The sequence below is a fragment of the Miniopterus schreibersii genome (assembly GCF_964146895.1).
Source record: "Miniopterus schreibersii genome assembly, chromosome: 21".
Taxonomy (NCBI): Eukaryota; Metazoa; Chordata; class Mammalia; order Chiroptera; family Miniopteridae; genus Miniopterus; species Miniopterus schreibersii.
In genome coordinates this window covers 13,727,979-13,754,683 of record NC_138123.1, presented here as the reverse complement: position 1 = coordinate 13,754,683, position 26,705 = coordinate 13,727,979, and the positions used below count along the sequence as shown (strand labels likewise).

At 45.2% G+C, this 26,705-nt stretch overlaps 1 protein-coding gene across 1 annotated transcript in view; it reads left to right on the top strand.

Annotated features, from left to right (window-relative positions):
- The first annotated feature begins 13,936 nt into the window (after nucleotides 1–13,936).
- The window catches only part of PCNX2 (pecanex 2), a 194,611-nt gene continuing 181,842 nt past the window's right edge, over nucleotides 13,937–26,705 (top strand). The window contains exon 1 of the mRNA XM_081123781.1: nucleotides 13,937–14,093. Within this exon, the coding sequence (XP_080979907.1) occupies nucleotides 13,941–14,093 (153 nt within the window). The 5' untranslated portion in view covers nucleotides 13,937–13,940. The remainder of the gene's footprint in view (nucleotides 14,094–26,705) is intronic.

Below are 26,705 nucleotides of genomic sequence, written 5' to 3'. Positions count from 1 at the left end.
AAAGACAGTGGATGTTGCCCCAGGATCTGGTGGGGAGATCCTCCAGCTTCAGCAGTGCTGAGGGGGATGTAGCTTATGGCGAGGAAGTGGAGCCGGTGGAATTAACCTAGAGCTGCCCCTGTCACCAAGGACCTTAGAGTCAGATCTGCCCGGCAGGGCCTGGCTCAGCGCTTGAGTGTCGACCTAGGATCCAGGCGATCAGGGTTCGATTCCCGGTCAGGGCACATGCCCAGGATGCGGGCTCAATCTCCAGTCAGGGGTGTGCAGGAGGCGGCCGATCAATGACTCTCTCATCATTGATGTTTCTCTCTCTCCCTCTCCTTTCCTCTCTCTGAAATCAATAAAGATATATTAAAAAAAAAAAAAAAGGATAACCAACTTTAAAAAAAAAAGATGAACAGATCTGAGGAAGTGGCCCAGTGCAACAGGGATGCGTTCTGTGGACTGTGGAGCAGTAGAGCAGTTGAAAGACAGTGGGGACCAGGAGAAGCGCGACTGTGTGTAATGTGACCACCTGTCCCGGGTCCCCGGACACAGGCCATCTGTGCTGAAGTCCCAGGATGGCTGGTGGCCCTTGGTGTGAGATGGTTGAACAGATGAGAGGGAACTTGAATGGGGACTTGCGGGCTGGTGGGGTGGATAAGTGGGCAGTCAGGGCAGGGGCTTGAGAGAATGAAGGAGAAACATCGAGAAGAAAGGACACAGATCACGGAGTTCACCGGCCCCTAGAATTACTCGACTACAGGAAAGGATGTTTCCCTGGGAAGAGCCGAGAAAGGAAGCCAGGCTGGAAGGACTTTTAAATGGGCCACGGCGTCTGGATGTGAACAAGGCGAGAAACCCTGGAGAGGTGAAAGAGAGGAAAAGTATTCCTGCAAGAACTGTGTGTGAATTCTTTTTAAAATGGAAAAATCTTTGAGACAAAGAAGGGTTTCCCAGAATTTTTAGTTATTTTTCTCAGCTCTCCATACTTCTCGATGTAAAACAGAGTGTTGGGAATATTATTAGCAGCTCCTGGAATTGCTCACGTGCGCATTTCAGGTTCTGTACCAGACTTTACGGTAACGTACATTTGGATTGACATGCTGGGACTTTGAAAGTGGCAGCTGGCCTTACTGACCTTGGATTGTGTGTGCATGTGTGTGTGCGTGTGTGTGTGTGTGCGCGCGCATGTGTGTGTGTGTGTGTGAGATGTCTTACTGATGTGGTATAACTTGGCATAACCCATCACCAACTGAAAGGGACCGTGGCACTCGCGCTGTGATTGACAGCAAGCCTGCAGACGGTCCTGGGTTCCCATCCCCACTTTGCCACACTTCTTACCTGATCCTGAATCTTTGCTTTTCCACTCTCTGTTTGGCAAAGTGGTAAAACAGCAGCATATGCCCCATGGTATTGTTTTGAAGATTTATTGAGCCAGTATTTAAAGCATAGCACTTAACGAGTGCTAATAACTGTTAACTCTCACTGTTTCAGTATTAGTTACTGTTCATAGGGGGCCCATTAGAATAGATAATTCAACAGAAAGCGTGGTTATCCTTTCTGGGGGGCTTCCAGTTGGTATATTTTACTTTACCAAAGATCATTTGATCTGCCAACCAAAATTAAAATTTTTTCACAGGGTGGTCAGAATTAAAAGTTGGCAGGGTAATTTCCAAGGCTTTGGGGCATATCATATCTCAAAAATAATGCTTTTTAAGCAAACAAAATTATACATATATAATTATTATTTATTCCTCATGAACCTTGTGATAATAAAACCAAAGAATAACACGAGAGTTTGTAATGGGGATAGGACAGAGTACACAGAAAGAAGTGGCTCATTGTCAACACATTTTTTTGAGCGTCAGGCAGTAATGTGTACTTGGGATATAAAGGTGAACAAAGTTCTCTATCATCATGGAGCTTCTATGTTAGCAGCAGTATTCGGTAAATACAATAAGTAAATTACACGGTATATTAGAGTTTGATAACTGTTGTATAAAAATAATACTGAGAGCCAGACAAGATGGGTCAGGAATGAAGTGAAAGTGGAGTGTTGGGGGGTCACTAGGGTGGACGGTGGCCTCGGTGAGAAGGTGAGATGTGAACAGAAATTTGAAGGAGATGAAGGAATTGGACGAGCAGTTATTTAGAGAAAGATTAAATGAATAAATGCAAGGGGGTCACACTGTTGGGGGCGTCCACCTTCTGGGGAAGCCCCGGGTCCTTCATTCCTTCCCTGTCTGGCTGAGCGACCTTCATGAAGGCGCTGCAGGGAAGAGCTGCGTGAAGCACGCTTTGAGTGTGTCCAGACTGCGAATTAGCCTTTTTCTCTTAAATCGGGTTCTCTGGCTCCCTGCTCACGAGTTTAAAGACTTGGGTCAAATGGAGAAGAATGGTGATGACACAGCCCCAAGAAGCTCACACTTGCTGGCGCGTGTGTCAGCTGCTTGTCCCCGGGATTCAGCCGGCTTTCAGCTTTGGGCGGCGAAAGTATGGTTTTTAGAATTTCGGTAACTTTAATCAGTGGGCCAGACTGGAGCCTTGACTGTCCGTGTTTCAAGTCACAGATTATGGCCAGGGTCGCTCCCAATGTAAACATCTGGGAGCCCTCCGAAAGCAGGCCTGGTCCACACCCTCGGAGATCCGCCCCCGAAGGAAAGCTCCAGGGCCCCTGACCTTGGACCTGTGATAGCCAGGCGGCTCTTCCACTTGGAGTTGCCACTTTTGTACATTTTGTCCTATCAAAATTAGGTTTATTTTATTTATAACGGACTGGACTCTTTTCAAATACAATGACTAATTCTTGATAACCTGCTAGAAATAGTAAACAGAGGACACAGGACAAAGATGATTTAAAAAACAGAGCAAGTCATCCTCCTGAGATCAGAGTGAATAAAGTAGCAATGTTTATGCTTTATTAAGTGCCAGCAGCCTGCTAGTTACATGGTAAAACAGACAGTAATTTAATGTTCTTGGCCAGAATGCCCAATTCTTGGACTCATGGGTCACAGTTGCCTTTTACTCTGAACAAATTTGCGCTGTAATGCAGTTTTATCTCAGTGCACCCCATGAAAGCGATGGTTTCCTGCACGTCAGCTCTATTTGGGGGTGCAACCTTCCTAAACTAGACTAGGGCACACAGCAAAAGTCAAACTTACCCCGCTGACCTTTTTTTGTAACCTGTGCTCTTGTTTCAACTCTCCAATTTTTAAATCTATATTTAAAATTAGAAGAATAAGAACATACCACCTTAAGAATATGATGAGTTAATCAGATAATAAAGTTAAGCTGCTCTTGAAATTCTTAGAAGAAAAACGCTAAATAATTACAAGCATTTTTCTCTAATTACTGTTTCAAATGTAGGCAAATTCACACTGATCTGTGCAGCTCAGGTTTCGGTCATGAAATGATCTTTCCTCTCAGTCTTTTAAAATCTCCCCTGAAATGGGTTCAGAACTCCTAAAATCCAGCGGACCTTTCCTTCTCGTGCCCAGATGTGGAACACGCTGGTTACAGCCACTCCATTTGAACCCGTTTCTGCTGCAACTAGCCCCTCTCCTGCCTCAGTGTTGGTTTAATCCCCGAGGAATTTCCAGGCCCAAAGCCACAGCATTTGCATCAGGACGTGGACTTCCTAATTTTACAGGAGTGACTATTACCTTATAGGGTTTTTCTGTTCTCCCAAGGAGCTGATGGGTGTGAAGTACTTTGAAAACTATAATGCATCCTGCTCGGGCAGCTCAGGTGCTTAGAGCTTTGCCTGCCTGTGCCAAGGTTGCAGGTTCAGTCCCTGGTCAGGGCACATACAAGAAGCAACCAATGATTGTGTAAATAAGGGGAAAAACAAATTGATCTCTCTCTCTCTCTCTCATCAATAAAATAATAATAATAATAAAAAGAAAACTGTAACGTGCCCTATAAGTGTGAAGTCTTTTTCATGGTGGATCCTGAATCACAGGATCATATGAAGTCTTCCTAATCTTTCCTCACCATTGATAAAGCTGAGGGCTCAGTGAATGGAAGCTTCCAGTAAGGATCTCTTTCAGGGGTATTTTCTTCTCTGATAATGCTCTTGGACAAACTGCTTTTCTATAATAACAGTACGAATACCTTTTAAAAGAAAACCTCGGCCAGGCTCTCAAAGATTTAAAATTAAACAGTTTGAAAGAATATTGACAAATGACGGTATTATTCAACAGGCAGAATCTGAGCTTAACACTGTCCTTAACATTAACTTTGGTGCTGGAAGCCTTATTTCTCCTGCTCACATGGATCTTAAGCCTCCTTTCTTAGGTGAAATTAATATTCTTTCAGCAATTTTTATTCTCTCAATTAGTTGACTCCATCTTTTATTGTTTCCGTGTTTGGAATCCATTCAGAAGGACCTAGAAAATCTTCTGTGTGTTCTAATTAGTTTTGCATGCATATTTAAAAAATAAACTAAAATAAATATATTTTAAGTTATATATAAAGGGTAGTTTGAAAAGTTAAATTTCTCCCCGCACCCCTTCCATCCCCCAGCCATCTGTTTCCTGGCCTAAGAGTTTAATTTGCATCTCTCCAGAGGCAGAGTCATAGGAGTATATGTTTATTTATACCTTAATGTCTCTTGGGAATCATTTCATAGCAGAGCACTCAAAGCTGCCTCATCGTTTTTGATGGCTGTCTTGTACCCACAGTGTGTTTACCGTAATTAGGATTTACTGTTCTGTCCTTGGCTTTGGTTACTTTCCAGGATTCTGAAGTGATTGATTTTAGTTGCTTTGCCTGTAGTTTCACCGTCTTTGTGGATGAGTGAGCTTACCACGGTCCTTACCCTGTGACTGCAGATGTCCATTGCCCGAGCATCTATCTTAGCGCAAATTTTTGTTTCTTATTTTGGGGGCGGGGGCATGATGTACTCTTTTAATGTTTAGCTGAAGTCCTCTTTTATTTTTAAAAAGTTCTTTAATTAAAATTTAGAACATACCTTGGGTTCCGTTATTTCTAATTTGTTCCCCAGGAACACTAATTTGTATGGAAGGTTTAGAAAATGTAATTTTTAAAAATAAATGATAATAGTCGCCCACAAGGCACACACACAATACACACTGACCTTCATAAGACATGAGGGTCATGTCTTACGCAGTCAGGGAAAAGTGGCGCTGTCACTTGGGGTCTAGCTTACTGGACGGCTGAATTCACCCTTTGTGTCAGGTCCTTTCCTGCTTTGCAAGGACCGCGATGTCCCTTGTTTTACTGGATTTGAAGCAGTGTTCTGGTGCCACCTATCGTTACAACTGAGTAAAGACCACTTTCCTTTTACTCTGCTCCCTTCACCTTGTAATAATAATAATAATAATAATAAATAATAATAATAATAAATTTGTGCCTTCTGCTTCAAACTTGCCTGTTTGAGTTATAATATGAGGTTAAAATAATGGAAAAATGTTATTTCTATTACATGCATCGATAAGCATATTTGGGAAGGTCTCAGGTGACCTTGCGGTAAAGGGCTAGTTTTCTACACATTAGGAGCTTCTCCTACAGCCTGTCGACCTCATCTCCACACCTCTCTCTTGGCTCCCTCCACATTACTTGTGTTGAACTCTAGGCAATTCCTACAGCTTTACAAAGAATTCCGCGTTACCTCCAAGGCCTACAGGCCGGGAGACCGCCTACCCCGTGCCTACGCTTCTGCTGCTGCTTCTCTGCACGTGTCCTCTGCGTCCTGACATTTCCCTGTCTACTGTCTGCTTCTTCCTCCACTAGAAATACATCAATTTATATTTCTGAGCCTTTAAAAGAAAGGCTTAAGGGTTTGGACTTTCAAGCAAATACAGGGAAAATTTAAATGATAAAACATACTTCATCCAAAAATACCTAAGAAAGAGAACAGGAGAGGCAGGACTAATTGCAAATCATTTGTAAGATAATATGTTAAATCAAAATAGAATTACATTAAATCTGAGCAGACTCAGTATCTCGATTATAAGGCAAAGATGATCAGACTAAGTAAATATCAAAATCTAACTATGTGCTGCTTATAAGAAATAAGCCTAGAACATACGGGTACAGGAATGTTTAAAGTAAAATGATGCAAAAATACATGCCATAGTAACACTAATCAAAGAAAATTTATGTGATTATATTGCTATCAGACAATATTGAATTTAAGGCAAAAAAATTACTAGAAGGACTCTGAATGATTATAAAAGATTAATTTCTTTAGCAAGATATAAAGTTCTTTAATTGAATGTACCTATAACATTGTATGTATATATAATGTGTAATATAATGTGTATATGTTTTTATAGATATACATTATATATATATTTTTCATATATGATGATTTTCTAATAATCTTAGATTCCTCATTTAATTCCAGAGAACACACTCTGGGTGATTTCAACTATTTCAGATTCATTGAGGTTTGATTTGTGGTAAAGAACATGGTTTGTTTTCTAAACACTTTGCAAATGTGTGCGTGTTTGCATTTGACAGAACGTAAAAAGACATGCCCCTCAGTAACTAATAGGAAATCAGACCAAAAAATCAATAAGAATATAACATATTTGAGCAAATGATTATCAGATTTAATCAATGGACCTTTTTAGAACACTGCATCCTAAAGGTGTGGAGAAAACATTCTTTTTAAGCACATTTACAAAACTGACCATATTCTGTCGTAAGTCAGTTCTCAACAAATGACTGAAATCGTTCAGAGCATGTCCTCTGGAATTAAATGGGAAATCATAGATTTTTATAAAATTCTCTTATGTAGCTATACATATTTAGAAACAATAGGTTTCTACATAACCCATAGGTTAAAGGAATCCTAATGGAAATTAGAAAATATTTTGAACTGAACAATAATAAAAATATATCAAAATTTGTTGAGTGCACCTAATACTTAGAGGAAAATTTATAGGTTTAACTCTATATATATGGGGGTTGGGCAAGAAACAAATGAGCCAAGCGTCCATCTCAAGATGCTAGAAAAAGAAGAATGAATTAAGCTCAAATATAATACAAGAGAGCAAAACAAACATAAGAACATAAATTAACAATATAGAAAACAGAAAAGTGATAGAGAAGATCAACAAAGTAAAAAATAGGTTCTTTATCAATAGGTTCTTTATCAAATCCCTGATGAATGATCATGAAAAAGTGAGAAGAGACAAATAACAGATTTCAGGAAGGAAAGGTGAACATCGCTGCTTATCTGACAGATATTTTTTAAAAAATCACAGGAGGATAGTATAGTCAATTTTATGCCAATAAAGTAAAAAATTAGATGAGACAGACAAATTCTTAAAAAATACAATTTATCAAAAAGTTGAAAGAAATTAAATATTCAAACAAACCTAAAATTGTTAAAGATACAGCATTCAAAATCCATTTTGTGGCTTCATCTGGATTGATTTGTCTCTAGGCCTGTTTTGTGAGCTGTTATGTAGAGAGTTCTCTTTTATTTTCTTTCCTTTTTCAATAGCTTACTCTCTGGATCCCATGACTTCCTATTCCTAGCTATAGATTCATTTTGATGAAGCGCATTTCCCAGTAGCTCTGAGAATGGGTGTACAGAGTGTAGCAGATAGTTTGGCACCCTGCAACTCATGGATCAGATACTCAGTTGATTTTTGGTTGTTAAACCAGCCTTGAATTCCTGGGGTGGAACCTAGTTGATCATGGTACATAATCTTTTTTATATGTTGTTGGATTCAGATTGACAAGATTTTATTCAGGATTTTTACTTTTGTTATTCAGGAGTAATGAACGGTCTGTAGTTTTCTTGTCTTGTCTTCGTCTGGTTTTAGTGTCAGGGAAATACTTGCCTCATAAAACTAGTTGGCGACTATTCTTCCTTCTCTGTTTTCTGAAAGTGTTTGTTGATTATCACAAGGCTCTGTTAATAGCCCAAATTAACTTCTTTCTAATCAGTCCTCTTTAATAATGTCCTGTTATTTTAGTTTTACTCAATGCAATATTCCCTCAGTTGTCTCTTGTTTTCTTCATGTGTTCTAGTTTAGTGGGGCCCATTTTCTTAGCATGCTTAGTTTTTGAACTTTCAATTATTTGAATAATTCTTAAGTTTTGATTTTTTTCACTCATATTTATAAATGAGGTTCTCTAAATTAATGAGGACCAGTAGCTAGCATCATCTCTGTGAGAAATTTATTGATCACTTTTTCATTTCTCTGGCAGGTACCACTTCTTCCATTTGCCCACACTCAGAGCCCTCTGGGAGTCCCAAGAGTATTTCATCCAGAAAAGCTGGTGAGCAAGGATGGGCCTGCAGTCAAGTTACTTACTCACTGGGGCCCATGGACCAAAATTAGATTGGCAAAAGAGGGCTCTTCTTGTGCAACATGGATCCTGAGCAGCAAAATTACCCCTTCACTCACCTCAGTGGGCAGGCCACACCAAGGTAAAGGCTGGCACGGACGCTTTAGCCAGCCATTCCTGTGCAGGGCTCTAGCCTACTCCTGTTTGTTCTCCAGGGTCTGCCCTTGGGCATAGGCACCTCTTCACCCTCTGCTGGAACAATCTTAAGGACGTCTGTGTCCATTTAGAGTTGTATCTGACGGGAGGAAGTAGTGAAAGGGGCCTGGGAAGCCAAGCACATTTGGGATTTTCTGCTCTGCAAAGCCATCTGACCCCACCCAACCCCTGTTTATATTGTGGTTACTCAAACCTAGCTGAGTCACTGTCTTCTCTCCAACCATATTGCCCACATACATTAGGGCTGCTGGACAGACACACTTTACTTAGCAAGCAGTTCCTACCACATGCAGCTTGGCTATGCCTCTGGCCATGAAAGGTTGTGTTCCAGTTCCTGTATTATTTCAGTATTTCAAATCCCAATTATTTCCAGTTCCATGATATTTCCATTTTTAGATTACTTTCCTCACCCTTAGCCAGTTGGATCATGGCCAACACTGGGTGTCAGTTAATAATGTGAAAGAGTTCTACATACAGAACTATAAAATATTACCGGATCGCTCAGTTGGTTGGAGCATCAGCCGATTATAGGTCAGGGCACATACCTAGGTTGTGGGTTCAATCTCTGGTCAGAGCACATATGGAGGCAACTGATCGATGCTTCTCTCTTACCTCTCCCTCCACCCCCAGCCCTTCCCTTTTTGTCTAAAATCAATAAAAACATATCCTCAGGTGAAGGTTAAAGAATGATATTGAGAGATCTTAATAAATGGATGCATCTTCATCAGTGGAAAGGTGTGTGTATGTTGACTTGCAGGAAGGCAGAAGCAACGTGGGCTATGCAGAGAAATACGGGGTGGAGCACAAGTAGGTTTACAGTTCATATGGAAAATAATACAATAACAAATAATAATACAAGAGTAAACTGTGTGCTTTGCATTCTCACAACTGTAAACCTGCTTTGCTCCACCCCCACCCCACCCCCCGTATAAGCAGTTTGGGTTTCTAGGGATGAGGTTAAAGTGATTCTACTTAGATGAAGGCAAGGCTTGGGGGGCTCTCAACTGTTGTTGTTGTTTTTTCTGAGTGCGATGGAAACAATTTTAAGAAGGGGTAACCAGGCTAAATTTACATTTTCTGTAAATCACTTTGGCTTCCCCTTCACCTGCTCTGGGATGTATGACAGGTAACTACCTTTCCCAGGCTTCCTTGCACTATGGCTTCTGGGTGGGTTTGGCCGACGGAAGGAACAGGTAGGAGACTGGAAGGGGAGAGAGGTCAGGGTTTTCACATGTGCCAGCGCACCATCTCCTTCTGTGGAACCTTCTGTGGCAGCCGCATGGCCTCCAGGCTCCCACTCTCCCCCTGCCCCACTGCGGTGCTGTTTCCTGCCACCCATCCTTGGCTTCTCGGTTCTGACAACGCCACCTCCTCTCACTGTTCCTCTAGTCCTAGGAGTCTTGCTTCTCCTTTGCTAACCTCTGGTTTGTTCATCATTTTTTGTTTACTTTCTCAGTTTTCCCCTTTCCCGTGTAAAATTATCTCTGTTTAAAAGCCAGGGCTGTTCCTTTGTTCTGGATGGACCTTACCTGAGATAGGGGATTACGCTAAAACCCATTAGGAAGCCACTGTGATAGTTCAGGTGAGAAATCCTGAGGACTTGACCTGAGGCTGTGGTAGTAGGGATAGAGCAAAGCACATTTAGTTAATAATCCTGGGGAGATCACATTGATAGGCCTTCGTGGTTGACTGGCTGTGGTGGTGGGAGAGGGGAATGAGAGAGGTGGAAAGCTCCCGGGCTCTGAATGACTGGGTGGGCTGTAGTTTTACCAGTGGAGATCCAAAATACACAAGGTACAATAGGAGACGTAACAATAGGAGAGAAGCCAATGAACATGTTGAGGCCTCTGAGGCTGGGGGCCCCCTAATGGATATAAATCTGAAGTTCAGAAAAGAGGTCAGGGCTGGATACAGAGATGGCAGAGTCAAAATATGCACAATCATTAAAGGCAGGACAATAGATTAGGACCATCCCAGGGAAAGCAGAGTAGTGGGAAGAAACACTGTGGTTTTCCCCATATTGAAAGCCAGTCGGTCAACAGGAACACTTCTCTGGCCCCTTACCCGCCTTCAGATCACGCCCCCTTCCTAGCGTCTGAGGAGCGGCTCACTTGGCTGCCTCTGTCCCTCACATGTCCACTCTTTTCAATACAGTGCTGTTGGGTGTCTGCCCTCTGCACCATCTCCAACCCCTGAAGCTGCTGTGACATAGGCCACTCCTAATGACAACTTTGATCTTTGGGTTTGGCTTCCTCTCTGGTACTTGCCATGATTAACCCTTTTCTTCCTGAATGGGTCTCTCCCTGTGCGGCTTGTTGGTGATAACAGGCTCACCTTAGTCTCCTGCTCTCTTCCTTTTTTGCTTGTGCCTGTGCCTTTAATCTTTGTCACCCACAGTCCTTGTGTCTCCTTACCCCACATTCTCTTCTAGGACACTGTCGTTCCCTTTCGTGGAACTTTATGCTGGTTTCTCCCAAGCCTGTACCTCTTTCAGACACCCCTCCTAGCCTAAGCTCCAGAACCATACTCTCCTGCCCCCACCGCGAGTCCCCAGGAAACTCGGGCTCAGGGTAATCATTTTTTCTGCTAAACTGCCTACATTCCATAACGTGATTAATTTGGCAGCATGGCCACCCCAACCAGCAGAGTCTTTTATCTCGGCATGGAATTGGTTCCTAGGTCCTAGTTAGTCCCTCAGCGTCATGTCCATTCCCGCTGGTTCAGGTATTTAACTCCCCCCTGCACTATTGCCCATGTCTCATCCATGCTTAGAGCCTTCCCACACCTGCCCACTGCCCAGGACCAGGCCCGAAGGACTTCATATGACCCACAGAACCGAGCTCTGCTTATCTGTTACTAAGTTTCCTTCTGTTCCATTCTTTTCTTCCCAGTCCTATCACATTCGACTATCCTGATATTTCCTCCAAATTGCCATGTTTCTCTGCCTCACATACATCTGCCTGCTGAAGTATCTACATTTATCTGCCCAGAGAGCTAATAGTCCAGGGTGTCATTGTCACCACCCTACCGTCACTGACTTGACCATGTCTCCTCTTCGGTGCCTCCACTCTTACACATACGATCTGTATATGCTGGTTCACAACCTTGGGAGTTCCCGGAGTGAAATTTGAAACTACTCCCCAAACCTGGAGGGCAGGAGGGGCTGAAGAGGCAGACCACTCCAGATTGGTGGGTGACAGGATTAATAAGCAAGGGAACTTCCATATGAGGCTTGTCTTGGGCACCACAAGACAAGCAGATCTCCACACCCATCTGCTAGAGTTTTAAGAATTTATGTAGAGGCGTTAACGGGGTTCAGTCATGTAGCAGTCCAGATGGTCTCCGTAACACATTGCTCTCTCCAAACTGTGACCTTGAAGTGTTTCTTGGTGCAGGAATGGTGTGCTGAACATATGTGCATTCCTAGCGTGGGGGTGGGGCATCGTGGGGTGGAGGTGGTAAGGAGCTTCCGCTTGCCTGGATCCAGCTCTTGGGTCAGCCTGCGGCCACATCCTCTTGGTGAACTCCATCCTCTTGGTGAACTCAACAGTTGCATGTGCACAATCATATCACAGCAGTTTTTATTGCAAGTCTTTGTTTACTTGCCTGTCTCCTTTTGTGAACTCCTTCATGGTAAGGACTATATTTTATTTATATTTGCTTTCTCGGTCTTCAGAAAACTGCCTGGCACACAGACGGACCTCATTAAATATCGGGTGAATCAGGAACTGATGAGCCAGGGCACTCCTTCCGCGCAGGGACACACCCATTGCATGGCCATCCCTCCTTGACCCGTGCACATGGACGTGAATCTTTAGTGCTGGTCTTCCTGGTAGAGTTTCTTGATTCATTCATTCATTAAACATTTATGGAGCTCCTGGCATCAAAGACATAAAAAAGGCTTCTTGCATTGAAGACATAAAAAAGCAGTCGCACTGTCTTTGGGAACATTTTTCTTCCAACACAGGCGGCAGCATTGTTACGTTGTGGCCATTCCTGCAGACAGAGGCAGGGCAAGAGTGGGTAAGGCTGGAAGAATACACAACAGTGTGAGATCTGCTGTGACCCAGTGGAGTTCATGGCCCAGACCAGCTCCTCAGAATGGGGCCCCCCCTTTTGTTTCATCATTGGAAGGCTGGCATGCCTCTACTGAGCCTGACCATGGCAGCCGTGGGCACATGGTGCTGCAGACCAGTGCTCAGCCAGGCCCTATGCAGGTGCACACGTCAGAGAAGAGGTTGTGTTTGAGACCCAGGAGGCAGGCACGGAGCAGGAAAGGCATGCTTGGGATCTTGGGGCCTTTTAATCCCGTCCTTCCCCATGGCCCGGTCACAGAGGCTGCCTCTGCTGGTCCCTAAGGAAGACAAATTCCCTTTTTTATCTCTTCCTTTCCTAAAACCTGTCCTATTTGAGAATGTTAGATTCATTTACTTTATCAGTTTCTAATAACAAGGGCTTCCTGTCCTCATGCTAAAGAAGATGAATTCCTTTTCGTCTCTTTCTGTCCAAAACCCACTTTCAGAAAGAGAACCTGAAATTTATCTGCTATAAATGATAAAATACCAGAAAAGCTTCAAGTTTATTAGTTCAATGATGCCTGGTAATGGGCCTTCCTCCCTGAACAGTATAGAAAGACTTAGACCAATGCTCTACACAGCCGGTTGGTGCCTGGGATTATGCTCTAGGAAATATATAAAAAGAGACAAGTAGTTTAACCCAGGGCCCTGAAATTGTCCCAGGAAAGTGGTTATCTTCTTTACCTGCCAAGCAGGACCACAAGGGGGGAGGAGGCGGAAAGAGCAGGGAGGAAAAAAGGCGGGTGCCAGAGGCGCAGGTAGAGCTGAGACAGAAGAGCATCTGGGGTGAGCGGCACCCTAAGGAGCATGGGCTGAGCGGGCGGTGCTCAGGGGAAGAAGTTACCCCGAGTGGCCTGTGCCACGATCTGCGTTACATAATTATTTTGGCGCAGGCGGCAAGAAAGACAAAGGCAAGGGAGCGTGCCCTGGTTGTGCTTATGCCTGCGGACGTCTTGATTTTTAAGCCTTACATGCCCCCAGTAGGAGAAAGGGCGAAAAGGTGCAGGGAGCGAGCGGAGGCAGGGACGAGGCTGGCGGGGTTCAGGGGTCCTCTCCGCCAGGAGGGGCTGTGCGGCCCGGCGGTGGGCGGGGCCTCCGGCGCATCCTCCCAGCCGCCGCGGGGCACCCTGGGAAAATCCTTCCTCCCTGGACATGGCGCGCACCTGCCGCGCGGCGCCTGGCGGCTGCGGCGCGGCGGGTCGCGGGTCGCGGCAGGAGGGCGGCTCGCGCGTCACTGGCGGGGCGCAGGGAGGTGGCGGCGGCGGGGACGGCGGCGGGGGCGGGGGCGGCGGCGGCGGCGGGGGCGCGGCCCGGCGGCCCGCGTGCTAGAGGCGAGCGCGCCCGGGCCCTGGCAGCAGCGGGCCGCGCGGGGCGCCCGCCCGGGGCGCAGGCGGCATGGTGTCCCCGGTGCTGCAGCTGCTCCGCCAGGGCGTGTGGGCCGCGCTCACCGGGGGCTGGTACCACGACCCCGAGCACAGCAAGTTCACCAACAGCTGCCACCTCTACCTGTGGCTGTTCCTGCTGCTGCTGCCCCTGGCCCTGCACCTGGTGAGTGGGGAGGCCCGCGCCCCACGCCCGGGAGACGGGCCGAGGGAGGACCGGAGACAGCTACCGGCCTGCGCTCCGCCCGTGAAGGGAGGGCCTGGCAGTGGCTCCTGGGAGGTGGCATGGGGAAGGTCCCCAGGAATTCGGGACAGGGAAAGGGGGAACGGGACTCACGGGTGGGAAAAGTAGAAGAAAGGACTTTGGGGGCCTCTTGGACTCATTCAGAATTGATGCTGGCTGTGAGGATGAGTCAGAGTGCCCCTGTCGCTGGGGAACTTTGAACCTGTGTTGGAGGTGGACAGCCCTAGGCCTCGGGTGCTTAGCGTGGGGTAATGTTTGGTATAAGATACCGTGTGGGATAACCAAAAGGCAACATGCAGTGTTAAAGCCTATTCCAGCCGTTGGTTATCCCCCCGCCCTCCTCCCTTCCAGTTTTGCTTTGAGAAAGCAGGTTCAACGTTCAGTTGCCCAACTTGCCATTTCTACACCACTGTGTAAAAAAAAATCTGTAAGAAGATATATTAACAGCACCTAGTTGGGGCCTGACAGGTTAGTAGGGTTACCACAATCAAGTGCCTGCTGATCAGCTACATAAATGACCTTCTAAGGGAAATTATAAACATGTGCCAAGAATCTAATTTTGATGTGTCTGTTGGAAGATTTTATTCCCAAAACATAATTTGATCATAATCTCGATGATTTTGCACGGCTGAGAGATTCCGAGTTCCATGTTCTCTCTGATTTGTCTTGTTTACTCTATTTATGGCAATTCATCCATGGGGTCAGAATTCTGGCCCAGCTTCTAGGTTAAATTTTGAGTCCACCTCCTACCAGCTCTGTGACCTTGGGGAAGTTACTCACCCTATCTGATTCTTCAGTTTCTTATCTGTAAGATGAGAAAAATAATACTACCAGACATACAGTGTTATTTTGGGGCTTAAATGAGATACCGCTTGTAAAGCCATCTATCTGTCTGGCTTGACGTGGAATTGGACTCAGACCTGGTTTAAATTTCTCTTTTGCTACTTATAGCTGTTTGACCTGATAAATGACCTATTTAAACCGTAGTTTTTTCATCCTTAAAATGGATGTGATAGTGACCATATCACAGGAAAAATAAATAACTTTTCATAGAAAAAGCACTTCATATAGAGGCTTATCCATGGTAGTCCTTTAATAAAGTCAAGTGTCTTCCTTCTTCTGGGACCTTGTCCATCATATTTTCCTTAGCCCGTAAGTTCCAGTGGTTTCTCTTTGCCTAGAGGGGCAGCATGGCAGAGTGACAAGGAACACAAGGTTGGGTTCCAGCTCGGTTCTTCTACCTGCCAGTGTGTGAGCTTGAGCAAGCTTCAGCTTCCTGGTCTGTAAAGCAGGATTATTGGCACCTCCATAATGGGGCTAATATGAGGGTTGAATGAATTAATGAAAGCACTTCTCACAGTACCTGGTGCACAGTGAAAGCTGAATATGAGCTGGCTTTTTTTTTTTCCTTCCTTTCTCCTTCCTCTCATTTACTTGCTAAAAATCTCTCCATCCTTTGAAGCCCAATGGAGTGGCCATCTCTGTCTAGGCTTCCCCAGTTCCATTAGCTAGAATTAATTTCTCTCTTGCCCTTATGCTATTCTGGGTTTATTGTTGGTACCACAGAACGTTTTGAATTCTGCCTTATATTTAGTTGTTGGAACGTGTATTTCCCTCTACTTCTGAGCTTTCTGAGGACATGGTTTTCACTTTGTTGATTACCTTGGTTCTCCTTGTACCTAGCAGAATACCCTGCGTTTAGTTCTCATATGTAATAAACTGATGGAAATAAAGTCAACCTGCACCTCTTTCCGTTCTAACTAGCATTATATTGTCTACATGACTGTATTCTTAGTAATTCCTGAGAGCGACAGCAATATATATTTCATTTCTCATCTCATCAGTAGTAACCACATTAACATTTAATGTGTATTTCTACAGATGTTTTTTCTACACATACGGGGTCATTTTTACATAATGATTCTTAAGATTTGATGTATGCATGTGATCAGAATCCTTACATTCTACCTAATTTTGCTCTATGAGTAGCTTGGTTCCTACCTTATTAAATAGGAAATTGTTCTTAGTTGAATTCCTCTTTAGTGATATTTTTCAACTTTCGGTGAAATTTCAAGAGTTTATAAAGTGAAAAACTGATACCTTAAATAATTTGTTTTTATGTTGGATTTTTGGATCAAAACAGTTATACCAAAAATTTTTTATAACTTTATGCTAATGTGCTTTTAACTAATTGTGTGTGAATGCATTTATTGTCATGCTGCTTTTTAATATATCGCCTGTCCATCTTTAAAAACGCAGGTTACCCTTTTCTTGCTCTGTTCCTCTGGCCTCTGAAAGTGATCTTAGGAACAAAAGACCCTCCTCCGCCAATGGAGGACTCTGCTCTCTAGGTCTTGATGCTTAAATACGTTCTTCTGCACTTTAGTGAATGTTAACATCTTTTTTAGTTTGTTCAATTTACAAGAACTTGGTCCACAAAAGATACCTGGCTGCTTGCTGACAGCTGGGCTTACTCAAAGTTCTGTTGTTTAAGGGGCCCTGAGCTCTTCTGGGTTTTGCACAATTTTAGCTTCAACGTGTTCAATCAAGACAATTCCACTGTAGGAAGAATCCACTTTTTAATTTGATGGGGACTTTGACTATGTAAATTAAAATTCTATTACTAATGATCTCTAAGCCCTAGAGTTAACTTAGTTTTTTGGTTGATATTGTGGAAAGTTACTTATGAGCATTTGTAAATAATATATTTATGAGAAATGCTCAAAAGTACACACCCCAAACATTAAGCCAATTTGGATCATTTAGGAAGAAGTTTACTGTGATTTATTATCAATCTCATTTTCTTTTGCACAGGCTGAAAGCTGCATTTGTCCTCAGAGACATTAAGCTTTCATTTGTTATACGTGTTCGTGTACTTGTTCACTTGGGATAACTGAGAGAGGTTCCCGTTGAGTTTCGGAACAGGGGCACCCAGCCATGACTCTGACCCTGTATGAGCTTTGACGGGGCCAGGCTGGTGCTCATCAATCAACTGGGTGACCTTGTGTAAGTCACTTCACTTCTTCAGTTTTATCACCTGTAAGGTGGCGATAATGGGTTTCATTGAATAGATTTAGCAACTGAGGTCCAGAGAGAGTTCTTGCCCATGGCCATGTAGAGAGTAGGTGGTAAAATTTGGAATTTTCACTGAGGTCCTGTGGTTTCCACACAAGTCTTTGGCTTCCCCGCTGCACTGCGCTGCCTGACCTGGTCCACACAAGGGCATGTGGACTCCCGGAAACAGGGAAGACACATGAAGTGAAATCTGATGACCCTGATGGCCGCATGGTCACCCCGAGTAAAGGCAGAGTTGAGTCCAGAAAAAATGAGGTGGAACCTTCACCTTCTCCAAGACCCCATGCAGGGCTACATTGTATGCGGTTTTCACACAGAACGCCTGTCTTTGCTTTCAGGGCTGTAGCTTTTTAAAAATATATCTTTATTGATTTCAGAGAGAAGAAGGGAGAGGGAGAGAGAGAGAGAGACATCAATGATGAGAGAGCCATTGATCGGCTGCCTCCTGCACGGCCCTGAGGGGAATCGAACCGCCATCTCCTGGGTCCTAGGTCGATGCTCAGCCGCTGAGCCACGCCTGGCCAGGCAGGGCGGGAGCTTTGTGTTTCCTTTCCTTTTATTTTAGCCAGGCTCGCTCTGTTTCCAGTTCCTTTTTAGTTCCACCTTAGAGACTTGCTTTGTGAGCAGCTGTTTCACTTCTAGTAGCTGGATTATAATGAAGGAGGAGAGGCGCAGCGTCAGGCACAGAGAGCACTGTCTGCAGCCTGGCCGTCACTGTTACTGTTACACTCCGGAGCCCTCCCCATTTGCGTGCATGACTGTTTTTCCTTAGGTTTTGTATTTCTTTGGCCACCCCTCCCTCCGCTCCCACTTCTAACATTTAAGATGCGTTTGTGTGAATCGTGGAGAGAAGGCTTTCCCAGAAAGGCACCTGGCTCAGGACTTGCGGACTGGACGTCAGCCCCTGTTTGACCCCATCAGCTGGAGGCGTCTGAGCAGGGTGCAGCCAGCACAGCCTCGCAGGGCAGGCCTGACCGGTCTGCGTGGTTGTGGTTACTTGTACCACTGGGCATGTTGCTGTTCCTCAGAGGTCGCCTCTCACCCTGGTCAGTCCCAGCTTTGTGTTCAGGCTCTTCCTAAGAAAGGCTTTTTTTGCTGCTGAATGGTGTGATCCCTACCTTCCTTCTCTGACCTTGTTTTCTGCTCCTTCCGCCTCCGGGTCCTCATTTATTCTCACGTTGAGATGCAGGATCCTTTGCAGTTTCTCCGTAATTCACGCGAACGTCTGAACTTTGCTCCTGCCCTCACTTGCCTGAAACAGGTGGGGTTTGCGGTGAGAGGCTGCAGCTCAGGGACGCTGAAAGGCATCGTTCCCTGGCCCCGGGCCTCCCACAGTGGTGCCGACCCCGGCCTGCTGCACTGCGCCTCTGCCATGCTCAGCAGATGGCTTCCGGATGCCTGTGCCCCGGGCGTGGCTCAGGGAGAGCTTTGCTTTCCGTGTAAGCACTGTACTGGGGTGACCTCCATCCCTGGGGCGTCCTCAGCAGTCATCTTCAGTCTTTTCAAGTTGCTACCTTCCATCTTGAGTGACTGTTGCCACCCTTCTGCATGATTCCTCCTGTGCATCCTCAGTTGTCTGCCATGTGGACACGTGGACATCTGTGGGCAGGTGCTGTTTTCATGTCTGTGGCAGAAGATGCAACACTGGCCCTGACCTGGGATGTCAGCCTCTGGAGCTCCTTCCAAAAACAGCGCTTTGTGAAGTTTTTTCTTTCTGCTCTAGTATTGCAAGCTCATGACTAATTTCCTGGTGGTTAAATTTATGTCTCCCAGTCCTCCCTCACTTCTCGCAGGGCTTTTGAGATTTCTCCCAGTTCGGGACTAGTTATATTTGGATGCTGCTCTCTTAGATACACTGTTAGCTTTTCCAGTTGCCATGTCTGATTCTGTCACACCCTTGGTGTTATTTCCTGTGTATGGGAGTTGATACCAGGTGATTATAGTTTTCTGGTTTTAAGCATTTGGTCTCTCAGATGGTTACTTTTAAATATTACCCAGCCTCATTTCCATTTAATTAACACTCAATCTCTTTCCTACATCCTATGGAAGAAAAAGAGGACTATTTCGTAATGGTATTCTGTTTTTTTTCTGGATGATTTCTCCCTTTAACTTCTTATCATTTATTGGACTAGGTAATAATAACAGCCAGCGCTCATGGCCACGTACACCGGGCTCAGTTGTTAAAATTCTTTATTAGCTAGATCCCCTTTTCCTCACAGCAACCAGGCGGGCACCAGCCTGATCCCCTCCCTGTACAGTTGATGACACTGGCACAGAGTGGTTGGTTAACCTGCGGAAGGACACACGGTACGTTGTCACCTAACCAGGATCAGGGCTGAGCAGTGGAGATCTTACCCCTCAGCCACGGCACCTCAAACACAGGTAGTTTCACGACGTGGCATCTGAGTCCTGCACAGTGGTGAGAAGAGGCAAAAACCGAAACTGTGCAAGAGAGCATCGGTGACAAGTGACATTCCTCCCACGCTCGTCTCTGGTACCTCCCTTGAGAGGCAATGAGCACAGTGTCTCGTGCGTTCTCCCGGTGACATTTATACTTATGGGGAGTTTGATGTGAGGGAAGTTTAATGACTAAGCAGCCTCTTTGTCACCCAGCCTTTTTGCTGTGCTCTGTAGATAAAAACGTATCCAAGCCCCGTGACTTCAGGTCACGGGTGAGACAAGTCCCGTAGTTGCTTTAAAACAAAACGCAGGCTTGATTCGGGTTTCAGAACGTCCAGTTCCACTTAAGAACCGCAGCTTCTGTCATTCAGTCGTCTCTGCGGGCAGGTGGGGTATGAGGATGCCTGGACTTTCCCGCCATCCTCCCTCGCACGTTGGCTCACGTTTCCACGCACTCGACATTGAGGAGCAGGGAAGGTCTTTGCAGATTCGCCCGGTGGGGGGCCGGCTCTGGGCTCCCGAGGTGCAGCATGCCGTCCCAGCTGCCTCTCTGCTGAGGTCCTTCGGCATGTCCTTCGGGGACCCTGTTCCTGCCAGCGCTGTCCCACCTGCAGTCTCCTGGCCCAGGGCTCCGTGTCTCTCTTCCCCTGGTCCTTCCGCAGTCCCGTGGAATTTGGTGTCCACTCCGGCTTCCTTCTGCCGTTGTCCCCTCTGCTTCAGACATTACCTAAAGCAAACTCCTGCGGACTCTCACCCACATTCTCCCTCCCACAGACTCTGGGAGGGCCGGCCACAGCCGACATTGCTATGTCTCCCTGGGCCCTCCAGCAGAGCAGCTAGCCAGCAGTCTCTAGCCTTCTGGCTCTTCTGGGAAGGAATTAGACACCAGTCTGCCGTGCTCCCCACTCCCATCCAGACTGTGGGGGAGTCACATGAAGTCTCTGAGTGGCCCCACTGAAGCTTTCTCTCTTGACTGTTGGAGAGACACAGGAGGCACCAAAAACCAGTGGTCTCCTCCAAGAGTCTTCACAGATCCTCTCGTTCTGGACTCTGTTCCATGCTCATTTTGGGTGAGGGGTTTTAGGGTCAGGTAACTAATTTTTATACCCCATTTAGAAGTTTCCGGATGTGTCCGTTGGAGGAGTTGCTTGGAATCTAATATCTGTCCTATCCTGGCTCTTTGGAATAGTTTGTTATAGACACACACAGTCGTTTGTGAGTGCATATCCTTGTGTTTTTGGTTTAGGACCATCTTGGAGATCATTATACAAAGAGCCACTTCATTATTTTTTCATGTCTACATAGTATTTCACCGTGTGAGCAAAGGGTAACTTATATGAAGGATCTTTAGGTTTTCAGATGACTTTTAAACTGCTGGTTTGTGCTGATGTAACAATTAAGCTCAAGATCCCTTTTGCTTTATCAAGCTTATTTATTCATATTATATGTCTAACGTGGTCCATGGGGGCTGGGTATGGCTAGCAGGGCTCCTGCTCATTGTAGGCATGTAGGTGGATAGAACCTCCGTGTTGGGGTGGCTAGGGGCTCTGCTCCCCATTGTCCTCACCCATGACCTGGGTTGAACACCGCCAGTCACAGTGGTGGAGGTAGAGCGTGTGAGGGCCGTGACTAGCTCTTGAAGTTACTGCCTGGAAAGGGCAAATATCCCTTGCACTCAGGCTTCTTTTTCAGGGCAAGTTGCATGGCCACACCTAACTCCAAAGGGAGAGGAAAGTGCAATCCTACTGTGTGCCCAGGAACAACTGGACACATTTGTTGGACAGCACTTGTGTCTATGACAGCAGACTCAGTGCCCGGGGTCCCTCAGAATATTGGGGAAACAACAGGCAAAAGATGGATTGGCGTCTCTTGTTATGAAGATGGCTGATAAACGGACATAAATAACACGGTGACTCTTAGGGGAAGTATGAGGTGCCATATTGTAAAGATGGGAGACCCCATCCTGGCTCTGGCATTTAGGGGAGGCTTCCTGGATGAAATAACTTTTGATCTGAGGCCTGACGAATAATTAGGCATTAGCCGGGCAAAGATGGGTAGACCATGAGGCATTTGGACTAAATTCTCTGTACAGTGAGACACATTGATAGGTCATTTTATTTGTCAGTTTGAAGTAGGATATTTCTTTTTTTTATCCCTCCCCCCAATTTTTATTTTATTTTATTTTATTATTTATTTATTTTTTAAATAGATTTTTATTGATTTCACAGAGAGGAAGGAGAGGGAGAGAGAGAGAGAGAGAAACATCAATGATGCAAGAGTCATTGATCGGCTGCAGCCCACAACCTGGCCATGTGCCCTGACCGGGAATCGAACCCCGATCGCCTGGATCCTAGGTCGACGCTCAACCGCTGAGCCACGCCCGGCCGGGCCCCAATTTTTATTTTTGAAAAATTTCTACTCTACAAAAAATTGCAAAAATAGCACAATGAATAATGTACGCCCTTCACTGAGATTCGCCAGTTTTTAGCACTTTGCCGCACCTGCTTTATCACTATACATTTTTTATTTTGCTGTATCATTTCACAGTAAGTTTCAGACATCAGGGCACTTTCCTCTTCAGCAGGTGTCTCTTAAGGACCAGGACTTTCTCTCCCATAATTATCACGCACACAAATGATCATGGGTAGAGTGCTGTTGTCTCTTGGTTTCCATCAGATTTCCCCTGTCATCCCCTAATACCCTACGGAGTGCAGGCGTTTTGCTTTGTTTTCCTGGGTCCTTTTTCTGGATCACCTCTTATTCTTCATACCAGAACAGGTTTATCAGGCCTTTTGTTTTTTTTGGTGGCATTGAAAGTTGTTTTCAGAATGTTCCTTAATTTGATTTTTTTGGATCATTTCCTTGTGATTAGATGTGTGATGATGCATTTTTTGTCACGAGTACCACCTAAGTAATGTGTCCTCAGCGTAGCCCCGCTGTTGGTGTTAAGCTTGGTCACTGAAGCGGAATTGCTGGATCATATGGTTATTCTATATTTAACTTTTTGAGGCACCGCCATAGTGTTTTCCACAAATAATAACTTTTTAAAATAAAAATTATAGCAGCTCACCATCTGGGAACTCCTTCCACAGTCATTGCAAGATTGTTCATTTATTCCAACACTCCTGCTCTTGGTCTCGATGCTCACAGACGTTTCTCGTAGAAGAGTCTTTGGGGTTTCTAAGGCTGACACAGGAGAGCAGGAGCAGTAGCCTATATCTAGTTATATCACACTTCACAGTTTTTAAAGAGATTTTATGGAAAATCTCAGTTCATGTTGCACACTGGGCTTCACATGGTGATTTCATTAGACTCCACAGAGCTTGGTAAAGTAGGTCGACCCTGCTGGTCTCCTCATGGCCAGTCACACGCCTGTGTCCAGAGTCCCTTCCACACTAAGGATCTTGTAAAATGCGGATGCCAGCTTCTCACTTCCATGCTTACGCGCTTCCTGTGCTCTTTCTTCACGGCGAAGCCTATTGTGCATGAGGCCTCTCGTGTGGTATCACTGTCCTCCCACTTGGCATGCCCCCCGTGTGATTGTGAAACGTTTGCACCTCCTGGACCCCCCCGTGCTTCCACGTGCAGCGCCTTCTGCCTGGCTTTCTCCGCATCTTCCACGGTTCTCACAGACGCCTGCTTTCTCGGAAATGTTTTCCTTGGCCCCGTGCCCCATCCCTGGGTCTGAGTTAGGCTCACCTCAGCTTACCAGAGCTATAGCACCTGCTACTCTATCCCGTAACTGTCTGCTCATCTACCTCGACTTTGAACCCTGTGCATATAGGGACTATGTTTTTGGCCCTTGTATTTGGTACAAAGCAGTCACATACACACTTACAGGTGTGTGTATGGGGGGGTCAAGTCTGGTTGTTACACTGGAAGGGTTGCTTGTGTGTAGAGGCCAGGGCTAGTACTAAACATCCTGCGGTGCACAGGACAGTCCCACAACAAAAGAGAATTATCCAGCCCAAGATGTCCATAGAGGTTGAGAAACTCTAGGCTAAGGGAATGAGGGTGCTCATGACCTAATGTCAGTAGGTGATGTCCATGACTCTAGTGGCCTTTGCTGCAGTGTGATCATACCTACACGTGTGCATTATAGTTCAGGAGGCAAAATTGTTCTAGATTTGGGGCATTGGCAAGTTTTGGAACACTTTTGGGTTCATCTCAATGAGTTTATCACAGTGACATTTAAATTAAATGTCACAATTGCATTTAAAGAGTGGGGTCCAGAGATGCTGAATGTCTTGTGCAATGAGAAATTGTTGGACCTCCATTGCCAACAGAACTATTGAGTGGGAAGGACCAGAAACCCACTGGACAGCCCTTGGTAGGGTTGGCCCATGGAGGAATCAAGCTAAAGGCACTTACAATTGGGAAGAAGGAGTCTGAGACAGACCAACATCCAGTTTCTTATAAAAAGCAGGCCAGGCAATAGGAAGGATGCAAAATCTGCTGGCGGACATAGGGACTGAACAGGGTCCCTGCCAGCTCAGCCTCCCAGGGGCCCTGCCACCTTGACGGTGCCACCCTGCCCTTCCTGACTCAGCACTGCAGCTTCTGCTTGTTTTGTCTCCTTTTAGCATTTTTACTGACTGATTTTAGTCTTTCCATGTAATTGATTTTGAGCACTGCTGCTTAAAAATAAGAAATGTGATATTATAATTCATTGCATTTAAATACTGAGACATGTTTAACATTTTATGACACTAAACATTTTCTATAGCATTTGGTTTTGAGGGAACTTAAAAACACAGTCAAGGGGCTTTTGACAATGAACTCAGACCTTCTAGTCCTAAGTTAGTGGCTTTGTCAAGTCAGAAGTACTTCTAAAATTCCTTATGAAAAATGAACATATAACTTTAAATTTATACATGTGCTAAACATAGCATTGATCAGGTATAGTTTATATTTGATAACATTCACATTATTGAATCCTCATTTTTAATTCTAAACAACACATTTTCTGTTAGGAAACACATGACGTTATATTCAGTGATATTCAGACTCACTGTCAGTACAAATGTATGATTGAGCTTATTGCATTGAGGTTGACGTCACTTTGCCTTTATGAGCTTACTGATTGATCCATCCTGTTTATCTCAGTGTACATTACAAGTGTAGATAAAATGTTAACTCTTATCATGACTGTCTGAAGTCAAAGACGCACAAATCCAGATTTCTTGATTACACTAAGCGTTCGTTGACTGAGCTGTCCGCTCGATATTCTTCAGGGGCGGGGGGGCGGGTTGGATAATGGCAGGTACCAACTTTCTAAATAGTTTCTAAAGCATTTAGGAGCAAAGATTCTCATTCTAATGAGCCACCTCAAATCCACCTCTCCCACCTTTGGCTACTTTGCCATCTTAGTCCCTGTAGCACTCTCCCGACGATCCAAACACATGCCTTTCACTTCTCTATCCAGTGCTTCCCCCATGAAAGGTGCAAAGAAAGAAAGAGCTCAGAGCAACCAAGAAGAGCTAATGAGAAGCAGACAGCAGACCCAGAGAAAGCCCAGTAGCAAGCCTAGGAGGAAGCAGCATTTCTCCTTTTCGTTTGTCTTACTTTGCAAGAGAGAAGTGCTAATAGGGCTGTCTTTTGGGAACCAGTCCAATTTCTTGATCACGTGAGCCTCATCATTGTAAAGCACATCTGCAAGGCTGGCCTGTTCTAAAGGGAACTGCGTTGAGGGCTCCCTGCTGCATTGTCAGGCGGTTCTATACTGGTCAGCACACGCTCTCACATGACTGCCTCCAGGAGTTGTTTTTTTTAAAATTTATCTTTATTGTTGAAAGTATTACAGATGTCCCCTTTTTCTCCTCCATTGATTCCCTCCACCCTGGACCCCCCCCCCCCCCAGGCCTTCTGTACACTATTGCCTGTGTCCACCTGGGGCCCAAACTGCCGCTGAGCCCATTTGGGGTCTCAGTAGATAACCAGAAGTTCTCAATTTTCTGAGAAAATCCTAAATGTGTTTATCTTTAAAGGAAATTCATGAACTATATAATGAGCTATCACAGGATCTGAAAACCTGTAACTTCTTTCACATGTATCACTTCGGAGAAGCGATTGTCCTTCTCAATCTGTGGCCTGATGTTTGGTGTAGAGACCTGTTCCCAGCCCCTCAGGGACTGTAGTTTACTCACGTAGGAATCAAGAGTCCTGCTTGCATGAGTCATTGGGACGCAGACCTTGACAGATAAACACTCAGCACTTACCCTGGGGGGTGTGAGTGGAGAAAGGCTGGCTGGATGGACAAAGTTCATCTAATTTGACAAAATGGATGAACAGACTGGGACCTCTCTTATCTCTGAAGCAGATAAGACAGCTCCAACTGTGCAGTCTGCACCGTCTTTTGGGAATAATCTAGAATCTTCTGACAGTCATAGAACTGGTCAAGCTTCCAGGAATGTGAGCGAGGAGGCTCCCAGCCTGTGTCTGCCCTGTGCAGCATGAATGCCCACCTCAGACAGCTCTCCCGGCCAGAGGGCACGCTCGGCGCCCAGCAGTCTTCCCAGTGCCCACAATGGCGACCTAAGTGTCCAGAGCCAGCACACGCGTTACGCTGGACAGATTAATGCCTCATTTCCTAGGCCACATGTTCTGAGTAAATACGTTTTCCAAAGTACTTGAAGCAGGAAAACTCAATTTACTATAACCACATTGATGGAAGAGTTTTACATCCCTTGACTTCTCTAACACTATATTGAATATTGAATGTTTTCCTTGTGTTTCTAGCTATCTTATTATGGCTTTGTAATGATGTCCTCAGAGGTGACTGTGGCTTTTTTGTGTCTCAGAAAATGACCACACAGGTGACTTGCTTTGTCATTGTTGTTGTTTTTTTAACTTTTACAATACCATTTAAGCTGTCACTTATCACGTCTTATTGTATTATTATGCTTATTTTATTCATTTCTCACTTTCCCTTCTAATTTATGCTGTGGTCTAGGAAACCAAATTTATTAGCTTATTATGCGCTATGTAAATGGATCATCCCTAGATCAGGAGCACAAAGCTTCCAGCGGATGCCTGGAGAGGCTCCCCTCCAGTCACGTG